We start from the raw sequence: 12337 nt of genomic DNA, 5'->3' as shown, positions 1-12337 counted from the left end.
TGTCTTTATAAGCTTTTATTGAAAGTCTTCTTTTCAATACATTTATTTTTATGCATCTGTTAATTTTGAATATTGCAGGGTACTTTCATCACTTGGGCACTGAATGTGGGAAGGACGTAGACAACAATGTCCAGTAACTGGGAGTTGTGCTTGTTAATCCTTGCAAATACATGAGAGGTCATACTCTGGATGGCTGCTTATGTCCACTCCACAACTTGAGATGTGTTTTGGGTTACATTATAAAAAAAGAAAAAAGTTTTGGTTGTGTACACAGAATTTAGATGGAACTAAGAGGCCTCATTTAAAAGACGTATTTAAGCAAAGCATCGAGGTTAGTTAACAACAGTACCAATGCAATTGCTTTGGACTTAAGATTCTCGTGGCATTTAATTAATTTCTGTTTGTAGAGAAGAGCAGCTCGGTAGGAGGGACATGACAGCGTTGCCCAGCTGTGCTGGTCCATAACCTGATTGCACTATATGGTTTGTCAAGCATGGTGAAGTGCCTGACGTGGCACTTCAGTGAGGATTGTAGTTGCAGAAGCACAGCTCCAGCACTGCTGTGTGCTGTGGGTAACAGAAACACTTGGCATCTCACAGGGTATAACTTCAAGGACCTTATTTTCTTTAGGCCCGACATCTTTTATTTAAGTTTACTCTGCTTAGGCCTGGTTCTGATTTTCTTACTTTATCTGCTTCTGAAGTGATAGAGGAAAAAATAAATAAACCGCATGATGACCCCAAGCCCAGTTTGGGATCGCTGTAGTCTAGTGACATCCGCTGTTGTTTCTGAGGACCAAGCAGTTGCGAATGGCTTAATTTCCTGGCACCCCCTGTAATCACCAGCCGCTCCCCTCGCCTCAAAACGCTGTGTCGGCGGCCGGGCTCTGTCCTCTTCCCCTTGCAGGCAGGGCTGCCACTGTCCCGAGGACTGTCACGACAAAGCCCCCACGAGGAGCAGAGCGATCCCCGTGCCGGACACACCCGCACGAAGCCTCCTTTTCTCCGCGGGATGGCGCACACCGCCCCCGGCCGCCGCCCGGCCCAGCAGGGGGCTCTGTCCGTCCGTCTGTCCGTCCGTCCGTCCATCCGTCTGTCTCCCCCCTCTCGCCCTCCTCGCCCAGACCGTCGGTACCGCGGCCGGGGCCGGCCCCTCCGCACCGAACCTCCCGCCGTCGGGGCGGCGCGGGGGTGCTCCGGGCGAACCGGGGGGGGCCCCCCCCGAGCCCCGACCTCTCCTCGCCGCCCGTGCTGGGTCGTCCCCGGGCATCCCCCCCACAATGTCCCTGAGCTCCCCGTGGCCGCCACCGCCGGGGCTCCCCGCAGCCCCCCGGTACCGGCGGGGCGGGGCGGGCGGGGGGCGGGCGGGGGCGGTCCGCGGGGCGGGGCGGTGCCGGCGGCGTTAAGGGCCGTGCCGGGCCGTGCCGGGCCGGGCCGGGGTCGCTGCGGGTGCCGGCGGCGGTGTCGGTGCGGGCCATGGGGCGGTACTCGGGCAAGACGTGCCGCCTCATCTTCATGCTGGTGCTCACCGTCGGCTTCTTCGTGGCCGAGCTGGTGTCGGGCTACCTGGGCAACTCCATCGCGCTGGTGTCCGACTCCTTCAACATGCTGTCCGACCTCATCTCGCTCTGCGTCGGGCTCACCACCGGCCGCATCGCCCGCCGCAGCCGCCGCGGGCCCCGCGCCACCTACGGCTACAGCCGCGCCGAGGCGGTGGGCGCCCTGAGCAACGCCGTCTTCCTCACCGCCCTCTGCTTCACCATCTGCGTGGAGGCCCTGCTGCGCCTGGCCCGGCCCGAGCGCATCGACGACGCCGAGCTGGTGCTCATCGTCGGCGCCTTGGGCCTGGCCGTCAACCTGGTGGGGCTGCTGGTCTTCCAGGACTGGGCCGCCTGCTGCCGCCGCACCCCGGCTCCGCCGCCCGCTGTCGCCGCCGCCCCGACGGGGGGGGCGCCCGAGCCGCGGGACGCCACCGACCGAGCAGGTGCCTTTCGGCTGCAGCCTCTCCGGCCCCGCTCCCCGTTCCCCCCGCTTCGCTCCCGGCCCGGCTCCGGTCCCCCTCTGCCCAGCCCCGGCTTCCCCCTGTCCGCCCCCGGTGCCTCCCCTCCCCGCCGGGCCCCCCCCTTCTATGCGCGGCCGGCCGTGGGGGTGCGGGGTGGCCTCGGGCTTGGCTTCTCGTCGTCTCTTGGAAAGGAGCTGGTCTTGAGAAGGTTGATGTTTTTTCTGTTTGTAGAACTTATACACAACACAGCGTTTCTTCTTTGAATGCAGGTGAATCCCCAAACGACCAAAAAAGCCCTGAAGAGGGGTCTGGGAAGAAAGTAGAGAAAAAGTCCGAAGCCTTGAACATCAGAGGTATGTATGGCATGGCAGCAGGAGGCTAATGTTGCATTAACTTTAAACACTTTTTACCTTCCATTTAAGTTTCTCCCCCAAAATGTCAGCGTGAGATGGAGCTGAGGACCCCTCTGCATGTCTGGGCACAGTTGGCAAAAAGGTTTTGGTCATGTGAGATAGCACGGGTAATGGCAAATCAATGTGGTGCTGGTTTGGCTCGTTTTGGATCTGTAGAAGACTGCAGCTGGACTTCTTGGAAAGGAGCAAAGCTCCTTGCACTTAGCTCAAGCCACTAGAGGCCATACAGGAAGGTCATGCAGGTATCTGTGAGACTTTTCTTTGTCATTGCATGACTAGTTGGGCAGTTCTCAAGTTTTAAATGCTGTTAGGCAGAAAACAGAGCTTCTTTAAATCCCAGCAATGGTAATCACAAGTTTTGTAGTCAGCATGAGGAGAAAGGTGTTGAAACTGGTATCTCTGCATGTGTTTTTTCCAAGTCCTTGAACTGTGAACCTCTTCCTGAGAGAGTCTGGGACAGAGTCAAGCCCCTTTTATGTTCTGCTTTGGCAGATCTCTGTTATCTGCAAAAAGAAACATTATGACTACATCTAGGAATAAATTAACCAAGTCCTTGCATATAGGTATTCATATGCATACAGATTTATGTACCTATTCCTAACAGAAACGAAAGTAGTGTATTTAACAATAATTTTCCCTTCTAGGAAAGGGCTGTTGCAAAGACAAAAATAAAGTGATAGCCTCAGGCTTCTTGTGGTCGCATAACAGCATATGAGAAGGTGTGGTGTTCCTCTAAAGTCATACAAGTTGGCATCACATGAATTCATCTGATGAGGTTGTCATGGCAGTCAGGCACCTATTTTTTTGGCTTGTTTATCTGTTTATTCAAAACAGATAAAAAAAAAATGCTTGCAGAGTTATGCAAATGTGTGTGTAGGGGATGACACCTTGCAAACTAAACCACGTGCTAGAGTGACAACAGTTGCCTGAATATCTAGGCACTAGTGTTGTTGGCTTTTATGGCATTAGAGAGTGCTTAGAGTATTGGCATAGCAAACTGCCATCTTCAGGGAAGGAGGAGAGAAGGATAAGAAACCAAGGAGTATTTTAGGGAAGGCTGTATTTGCCTGAACTACAGTGTTTAAGCATACTGATGCTGGCAAGTGTCAAAAATGTCTGAAGAATGAGGAGTTCTGCATCAGTTATTTTAAGATGTCTGTCTTTCTTGAATTCTAAAAAGATGATTTTTCTTTAGGTGTTACTTTAACTTTGTGTTTGCAAAATTTATTTTTGTTAGCAAGCATTACAGATGTGTCTTTAAAATTCAAAATTGGTTTTTGCTTTGCTGCTGGAAGTTAATTATATAGCTATACTCAGTTAACAGACACTGTTAACTGTTGTCTATACACTGTCTAGACACTGTTGTCTATAGTCTTACCTTAATAACTATTAAATAAGAATTGCCTTCCAGTTCTGTTTTTATATCTAAAGCTTTTGGGGGTCTACAGGGAAATGGGATCACTTCTTTTTCCTCATGTGATGCATAACTGAGACATATGTATTAACCATATTAACTTTGCCTGTCAGTTAAATACACATTTTTCAAATTTTATATTCTCAATCCATAATTTTTCCAAATTCTTAAGTGTGTGCTGTTTTTCTCAATTCAAAATAAGCCTTCCTGGAACACTCTTATTCTTCTCAAGCCCCGCTCTTCAGTTAGTTACCTTAGAAATTGCATCCTGCCTATCCCTCTTGTTAGTGCAATAGCTGATGGCACATGCTGAATCCAGATTATTTATAAATGAAAGAGGAAACACTGCAACACTGTTACGGCAAGTGAAACCCTGTGGGAGTTTGCCAAATGGGGCAGAATACTCCTGACTCCAGCAGAAAGAGCTGGATTCAGTGCGAGTTTATGCTTTCTTATCTTATCCAAGTGGTTCCAAGGAACCCCAATGGTTATTGCTTCCATTACTCATGCTAAGGATCTTCATTCCTGCATGGAGAACCAGCATGGGCATGGTTCTAGGTCTGAAGAGACCCAGAATCCATCATCACAGGAGTCAGAACTCTTAGCTGTGCTGTTAATGAGTTTCAGAGGAAGCCATTTGCAGCTTCTCTGGCCTGGAGGAAGGGATTACATTGGAGCGGAGCTTTGGAAATTGCTTGTAATAGGGACATTAAAAGGAGTTGGCCTGTTTCATCCTCTGAATAAAAAGTATTGTCAAAGGAATTAACCTCATATATATAAAGGTACTACAGATTAGACACAGGTTGGAATGAGATCTGTCTGAATAGTAAAGACAGAAAAAATTGGAGTGCTTTTTAGCAGTGACAGGAAGAGGCAAGATTATGCAGTGAGAAAAACAAAGAAAAAAAATGAAGTTTTTAGACTATTGTAACTGTAGCAAGAACACTACTTTGTTCATTGCACTTGAAAGAGCAGTGAAGAGAGTTATTACAAGAGACTGTTTTCTGTCTTTACATTGAGTGCAAAAATGTATCTATAGACATAAGAAGTGGCACACAGCATTTCTCTGAATTTAGAATAGTACATGCACATTCTTTAAAAAAAAATGAACTGAACAAAAACACCTGTGGCATCCATGCACCTAACTGTTGAACTGGGTTCTGGTCTTTTTTGAGTCTGAGTGCTAGTAGTGTTGGTGGGACAAAGTTTAATATAAGTAATCAAGCTTGATCCAAAAAAATCGAGTTGGGAGCAGTTGGAACTGTAAGAATAGTCATTCCTTACATTTCACTCTTGTAATTTTTTGGGATTTCAACAGAGTAGTAGAAACTGATTGAGGAGAAATAATTATTAGTCACTGGGGGTGGTCTCTGGCTGACTTAGCTTCCAGGGTAGAACTGATAGATTTAGTCATCAATTTTTAATTGTGAGTTGAGATTTCACGTGCCAGGATCTCTTAATAATCTGTAGGCATTTAGGCAAAGACACTTTGTGTTGCCATGGCATTGGAGTTGGTCTGCAGTTGCTAGTGTACCCTATGTGTTTAATAATGCATCCCACTTAAGCAGCTGTGGTTCGGAGTCAGTATTTCCCTTGACGTTTTGTTCTGAAAGCTGTTATTGAAAAATCTGGTAATGATTTGAGTGCTTGGAATATTGCATTTTTCATGTCAGGTAGAACAGACTTGAAAAATACAGCATTATAGCTGCTCAAAAAAAAAAAGTCTGAAAAAACTAATGGAATTTTTCATTTGTTTCAGGTGTTCTTTTGCATGTTATGGGAGATGCACTTGGGTCTGTGGTTGTGGTAGTTGCTGCTACAATTTTCCATGTACTTCCTCTGGGGCCTAATGCTCCTTGTAACTGGCAGTGCTACATTGATCCAAGCCTGACAATAATTATGGTGGTCATCATCTTGTCTTCTGCATTCCCACTCATCAAAGAGACCTCAATTATTTTGTTGCAGATGGTTCCCAAAGGTGTTAATATGCAACTACTGAGTAAGTCAAATTTGTTGTTGAAATGCTATTAATTTTAATGATAGATTTCAATGCATATGTTATTTCTGGAATGACATGTTTGGAGTATTTACTCATAATAGCCCTAAATTCTCAAGAACTGTGAGGAAATGGTCACGTGCCTGTGTCCTAGCAACATGACTCAAATCTCTCTGGATTAGTTAAAGCATGCATTTTGAGAATGTGGTACTCCAACAACATCAAAAATACCAGGTCTTGAGCTGTTAATGCTTTGTGTGGGGTGTTTGTGAAAGAAACAGCATTGAATTATAATATTTCCCAGCCCTGCAGTTGCTTCTTCTGAAGGGATTCCAAAACAGCTTCGAAAATTCTATTAAGGCTGGCTAATTTTGTAGCTCTCTAGCACTGTTTGCACTGGTTAACTGTAGCATAGCACATATGTCTTTCTGGAGTTCTACCATGCTCAGGGCTAAACAAACCAGAATACGTGGACCTTGGCCAAGGAAGTGGTACTCCAGCATTGCTTCTATAAGCTGTGGGTAAATGGCCAGTGGGCAGAGATGGTATGGGCTCAGAAAGAATGGAGGGGACTGCTTGCGTGGTCACCTTGCATAAGAACCAAAGTCAGCAGGTAGCAGATGTATGTTATTAAGTACAGCTCCTTGAAAGACAGTTTAGAGACAGCTCTTTTTGGATTAGGCTCTCAATGAGGCCTAGCCAGCACACCAAACCATCTAACATCTTTCTCTTATGTTTTCCAGCTGACAGACTAGCTCGTGTACCAGGGGTTATCAGCCTTCATGAGGTGCATGTGTGGGAGCTTGCAGGTGGCAAGAATATTGCTACTCTTCATGTCAAGTGTCAAACCCCTACTGATTACCAGGATGCTGCTTATAAAATAAGAAAGATTTTCCACGAAGCAGGGATCCATTCTGTGACCATCCAACCTGAGTACATTGACCGCAAGACCTCCCACCTCCTGTGCAGCTCGCCCTGCATCTCAAAAGCTTGTGACTCTCAGCTCTGCTGCAGTCAGCAGGAGGCACCGCTGGCTAAAAGTAATGGCTATACTGAGAAAAATGATAGCTGCCTTTCTGCACTGCATAAAGACAATGGTTCAAGTAAAAGTGATATTGAAATCCCTATTGAGTGTGCACTGACAGAGAATAGTGTTAAAGACGAGAAAAATTGTGAAGTGTCTGACAAGTCACAGTTGAGCAGTACGCGATTTTAAACAATTTGGTCTACTCTGTAAAAATTTTTCATAGAACAAAGGTGTCCAGGCAGGAAAGCGGGTCATCAGTGGTTGTAGCTGAAGTTAATGTGGAGAAAAGATTTCTGTGCTTTAGCTGTAAACCAAAATACACCTAAAAAAGCTCATATCTGAAATAAGGGTTAATATTTCCATGAAAAGTGTGCACTCATCTAAACGTTTTTCAGATACAGCCTAACAGAGTTCCTTACCAAACCGTGTGTGAATTCCTGTTGTTAGAGTGGATGAGGTGTATTGCTGTCCACCCTGGTGCTTGCAGTGTATGACCAGTGCTACTGGGAACGAAACTCTTGCCTTTCTGTCAAAGTGAGCTGTTTCCTGAGAGCCCTGTAGCAAGTTAATGATTGTACTAGGCTGAGGTACTGTATGTTTATAAAGGACTTATGTAGAAATGTTTTACTGATCCTTAAAACCCACTTTGCATAGACAGTTCATTTTTAGCAGTAACTGTTGTGCTTCTGAAGTGGATGAATGAAAATAATGGTGTCTGATTAGAGGGGAAGCCCTTGGGAAGGGTTGGCTTGCATTGTTTTTGTGACCCCTGTGTGTGGGGACAGAGCAGAATCTGGTCTTGCTTCTCTACTAGAACTGCTGGAGCCAACCTAATCACAGATGAAGGATGCTAAGGAATATGCTCTGTGTCATAAAACTAAGGAATTACTGGCATTGTTTCTATTGATTTTGGCAAGCAAAAATGCAAGTAGTCGTCCAATTAACTTTTATCTTGTTCATTGTTGTGATTAAACAACTCAGTTCTTATCCCTTGCCTCTACCCCCCAACCTCCCAAGCAACAGAAGTTATAATAGCAACAGTCTTAATTCATTTGTTGTGTGGAATGATTGCAGTATCTTTAACACTGAGCATCTGTCCTTATTCATGCTGAATAAATAAGCTAATGTGTCTATTATGAATAGTTACAATTCTGCAATTCTATTATTAAGAGATGATTTAATATTAATTGAGAAATTCCATTTGAAGTTTTTTAAAACAGTGTTATAACTTACAGGGAGCTTTTGTATAATTTATATATATATAGAAATACTGGGAGATTTTCCTATTTTAGTCTCAATTATTTCTAGTTGATTTATTTAAGTTTACGCCCTCCCCTCTGCCCTGCTTCTCCTTCCCAAACCCAAAGGTGCATTTTGAAGTATTTAGTGAAGCATTTCCATTCTCCTTTTTGCTGCTTCTTTTTGAAGACATGCAAGGGTGATTTAAGGAAAACAAGATGACTTGCCCTGTCAGCAGTGTTGGATTTTGGTCAGGTCTGCTCCCCGGGTTTTTGGAAGAGGGGACCCACTACCTAATACTCACTGAGTGCAGTGCTTAGCCTCACTGTGGATCTGATCCAGAAGCTTTCAAATACATTTTTTTTCAAAAGCAGCTTTTCAGTGCTCCATGTGGCCTGGACAGGCTATTTAGTTATCAGTTCACAGAGACACCTTTTAAAAAAACAGTGGTGTCTTTACCTCAGGGACTGCTTAGTGGAAAGGGCAAATTGATTTCCTGCTGGGCTGGGAAAATACCAGGGCTTGGTAGGACCACGACTGGCTCTAAAGAAGCCAGCTCCTTAATAAGGATGGTTATGTTAAAGTCAATGAACATTAAAACACACAGCAGGGTATTTTGCTGCTTGGAAAATGATATTTACTGGACCAGTGACTGCAGTCTAAATTGCACACCTCTAGGTTTGTACTTACCCCTTTTGAACCAATTCTTGGGTGAATTAATGTATTTTATAGTCTTTCATGGTAGGTTTGTATTATATAAATTAAACTATTTGTTAATAACATTAAAAACTTAATCCTCCAGTGTGTTTGGTTCTGTTAGCAGCAGCAGGATTTTGCTTTGCATTTGTTGCACAAATTAATGTAAATCAGGAAACATTTCAAGAACTGCTCTGTCCTTTTAAAATGTGTGGCATGAAGTAAGCTCATGCTTCTGTTCTTTTTGTACTTATTTTCATCTACTGTGATGTTTAAATGGAGGAGTGTAGATCTAAATAACAAATGTATTTATAGGTTTGCTTGTTTTCTGAGAACTGGAGTAGAATTTTCCCCAAATAACAACAAAGTCTGTGCAGGAACTTACCTCCAAGATATCCTCTAAAACAAGCACCCTTTCATAATTATGCATTTGTGTCTTAAATCAGGTAATCTTTTTTTATATACACCTTTTACTTAATGGTTGAAAGATGGAGTGTCAGTATTGTTTTACCCTGGAATTAGAGAAAAAGAATATGTGTAATATTGGGGTATTTGATAAAATGGACTATCTTTTTCTCTATCCTTCCGGTGTTTGTAAAAACAGTGGTTATCTATTTTTTTAAGTTTTTAAAAGTGGTGTAACCTGAAAACACAATGAAGTAACATTCTTGAACTTTCATGTCTGGTTGAACGTACTGTAATTTTTGTCTGTAAATAAATAGGAAAATACCAGGGAATATAGAAATCTTCAGGTCTAGAAAACAGGCTAAGTTAAAAAAAAAAAAAAAAAAAAAGCTTTATTAGCAAGCAAAACCAGCAGAGCTATGTTACTGATGAGATGAACCTTGCATTTTCTATGTAGGGGCTTTCAGGGTATCCAGATAGGGTTTTTGACTGAATATCCTGGCCTGTCTTTGAGCACTGCAACAGAATATTTTTGTCCTGTTTTAAATGTGTGCTGGGTGTGTGCTCTGCTGGGTGGTCCCTTTCTACTTTCATAGTAGACATCATTCCAATAAGTGTCTATCTTGTGTTGGCTAATTTCCCTTCAGTTGTTAGCATCTCTTCCAATTCTCTTGAAGTATGCTTACCTCATTTTGAAATACAGTATGCTTCGGTATTTGCACTTACCTGTGGCACTTACTCTAAATTCAGTCTTGGAGCATATTGCATTGTCATAAATTCTCCTTTCTGGCCTCTTTAACTTAATTGCTTTTTTTCCCCTCCAATTCAGTAATGTAAAGTTTCTGACTGTTGCAAGTTGATTGTGCTACCCTGTCCCCTTCAAGTACTCCCTTCTGAGTTCACTGTTATTGCAGTCAGATTTTCTTGCAGTGATTTCAGCCCTCCTCCAAGTCCTTTAGCAAAGGAAATGTGCTTAAAACACAGGTGATTTTTCAAACAGCTGACCAGCTTATATATAGCAGGTTGTGGTTCTGGGGGACACAAGTGACTTAACTGTATGGCAACAAAATGTGCTAGCCTTGGCAGATAGTTCTGGAACAAGAGTTAAATCTGGAATAAATTAACATGTATGCATACATGACATTGTATGTAAAAACAATTTACTGGCCTTCATCAATTGTGGGCCTTGTTTAAAGTGAATTCAAACTTTTGTCACCTTGTCATATGTTCTTTAACCAAATGTGTAAATTCAGTTGTTAAATCTTTCTTCAGCAACAAAGTGCAGATCTTGCCTTTGCTCTTCTGTGTAAAAAAATATATATATAACTATGGCCTTTTTAAAGCAGTATTGTCTTTGTTTTGCCAAGTTTTCAGTTGATTTCCTTGTGTCCTTATTTTGATTTTTAGTCTAGCCATTTTTTCCTTCCTCATAATATGTTTTTTTTTTTTTTTTTTCTTTAATAAAAGCAGATCAGTTTTGCTATCCTTCTGGTCATGGATATGTAACACAATTTACAAATACCTTTTTTATGTACTGGCTTTTTTTTCTTCACTCCATTTTTATTCAAGTCCCCCCACTGTCTGTTCTTGCTGTGTAATGTACTTTACCATTGCAAACCAATTGTTTACCTTGTTCAGTTCTTCCCACACTTTCCCCCCTTCCCTTCTCTATTATAATGCTTACCTTTCTGAATGCACCCTTTTATTCTGAGGCCAAGGTCTGTGGATGGGATTATTTAATGTCCTTTCTTCAGCATAGAAGTGTTGTCTACAGATTGGGATTCTATATATATAAATTCCACCACACTCCCCCTGAACCACCTTTTTAAAGAAAGTTGGTTTCTTAACCTCAGAAGGTATAATGAAGTCAGGGGAGTCATTCCTAAACACCTTAAGGGAAAGTTTGGATCGCTTGTTAGAAAGCAGGTAAAAGGGATGTTTCTGGAAAAGTAATCCAAATACTATGAAGATTTCTATAGGTTTTAGTATTTACTCTGCTGTACAGTGGAAGCACTTTGTGTTAAATACTTTATTTAAACAGTGACACCTTGATGTGAGGATGTCACTCTATGAAGTTGTTACATTTATGGAGTTATGTTGCTTAAAACTTCCTTCAGCATTTCTGTTCACAATGTGATTTAAATAATGTGCCAAAATGTAATTTCCATGATTGCTGAATCAATGAATTGTAAATCTCACTGTGGTTCTATTAACTGTTAGTAGAAAACTGAATTTTATGTACAGTTTTACTTTTTTTTTTTTTTCAAAATAAAGTTTGAATGTGTTGTAAATAAATTGCATTTTTAAATAAACCCATTGTTTGTCTAGTAGCAATAAGGAGTGTCTTCCCTCTCCTTAGCATCAGTGTTGTCATCTGCTGCCTGGGGCCTACCTGACAATGTCTGATTCTTCAGTTGTCCATGTAGCTCCACAGGTTTTTTTTTTTTTTTTAATAAGGGAAGGTTTGAAAGGAGTGGTAGTGCTTGGCAAGTTGTATAAGCTTAGTTAATGTCCCTCAGCCTGTAGCTGGTAGAGCACTAGTGGTTTGGAGGACACTAACACAAATCTGTAAAATTAAAATCTATACATTCAAGGAAAAATCAATTAAACCCTCAACATTTGTTTTCGGTTGTTAACCTAACTTCTGTTGGTGGTTGATGAAAACCATTGCATCAACACTGCCTGAGTGATCCTAGAGATTCATAGAGATAAGGTTATGCTTATATTAATAAAGGCTGAAAAAAAACCCACCATTTTCAGGCAAGAAGAGCAAGGGCTATGGCTGTGGAATGTGCAGGTTTAACCCTGGCATTTAATGGACAGTTTCCGTGCTGCACAGTCTGCATAAGGCCCTTGGAACTCAAGGTCTTCTCATCTACACAGAGGCCCTTATTCTCTATCTTTGTCCTCCTGGAGCAGAAGATATTTTCTGTGTTGTAGGGCTGCTGCTTTTCAATATTTTCCTGTCCTCCAGGAATCCACAGAAGAATGAAGATTTTGGGCTGGACATAATAGGTTACATTTTTAAAAAGTTATACGAAAATATTCCTAAAAATATCCACAATCTGTATGGTTTCATCAAAGTGATTGCTTATGCATTCAGGTTTTAATGTATATTTACAATTACAGTTTTTTGGACTTTCACA

General features: G+C 42.6%; 1 protein-coding gene across 1 annotated transcript; it reads left to right on the top strand.

The window, feature by feature from the left end:
• Positions 1 to 1440: 1440 nt before the first annotated feature.
• Positions 1441 to 11482, top strand: SLC30A10 (solute carrier family 30 member 10). Its single transcript, XM_082757184.1, has 4 exons — positions 1441 to 1983; positions 2271 to 2354; positions 5588 to 5827; positions 6568 to 11482. Exons 1-4 carry the CDS (start codon positions 1476 to 1478, stop codon positions 7038 to 7040), a joined length of 1305 nt encoding a protein of 434 aa, XP_082613310.1. The 5' UTR covers positions 1441 to 1475; the 3' UTR covers positions 7041 to 11482.
• Positions 11483 to 12337: the final 855 nt, after the last annotated feature.

The sequence above is a fragment of the Aythya marila genome (genome assembly GCF_965140915.1).
Source record: "Aythya marila genome assembly, chromosome: 3".
Taxonomy (NCBI): domain Eukaryota; kingdom Metazoa; phylum Chordata; class Aves; order Anseriformes; family Anatidae; genus Aythya; species Aythya marila.
This window is presented reverse-complemented; position numbering and strand designations above follow the sequence as displayed.

Coding starts and splice junctions, on each gene's coding strand:
- SLC30A10 (XM_082757184.1), top strand. CDS start 1,476: ATGGGGCGGTACTCGGGCAAGACGTGCCGCCTCATCTTCATGCTGGTG. Junction 1,984..2,270: donor GGACGCCACCGACCGAGCAG/GTGCCTTTCGGC, acceptor CTTTGAATGCAG/GTGAATCCCCAAACGACCAA. Junction 5,828..6,567: donor TGTTAATATGCAACTACTGA/GTAAGTCAAATT, acceptor TATGTTTTCCAG/CTGACAGACTAGCTCGTGTA.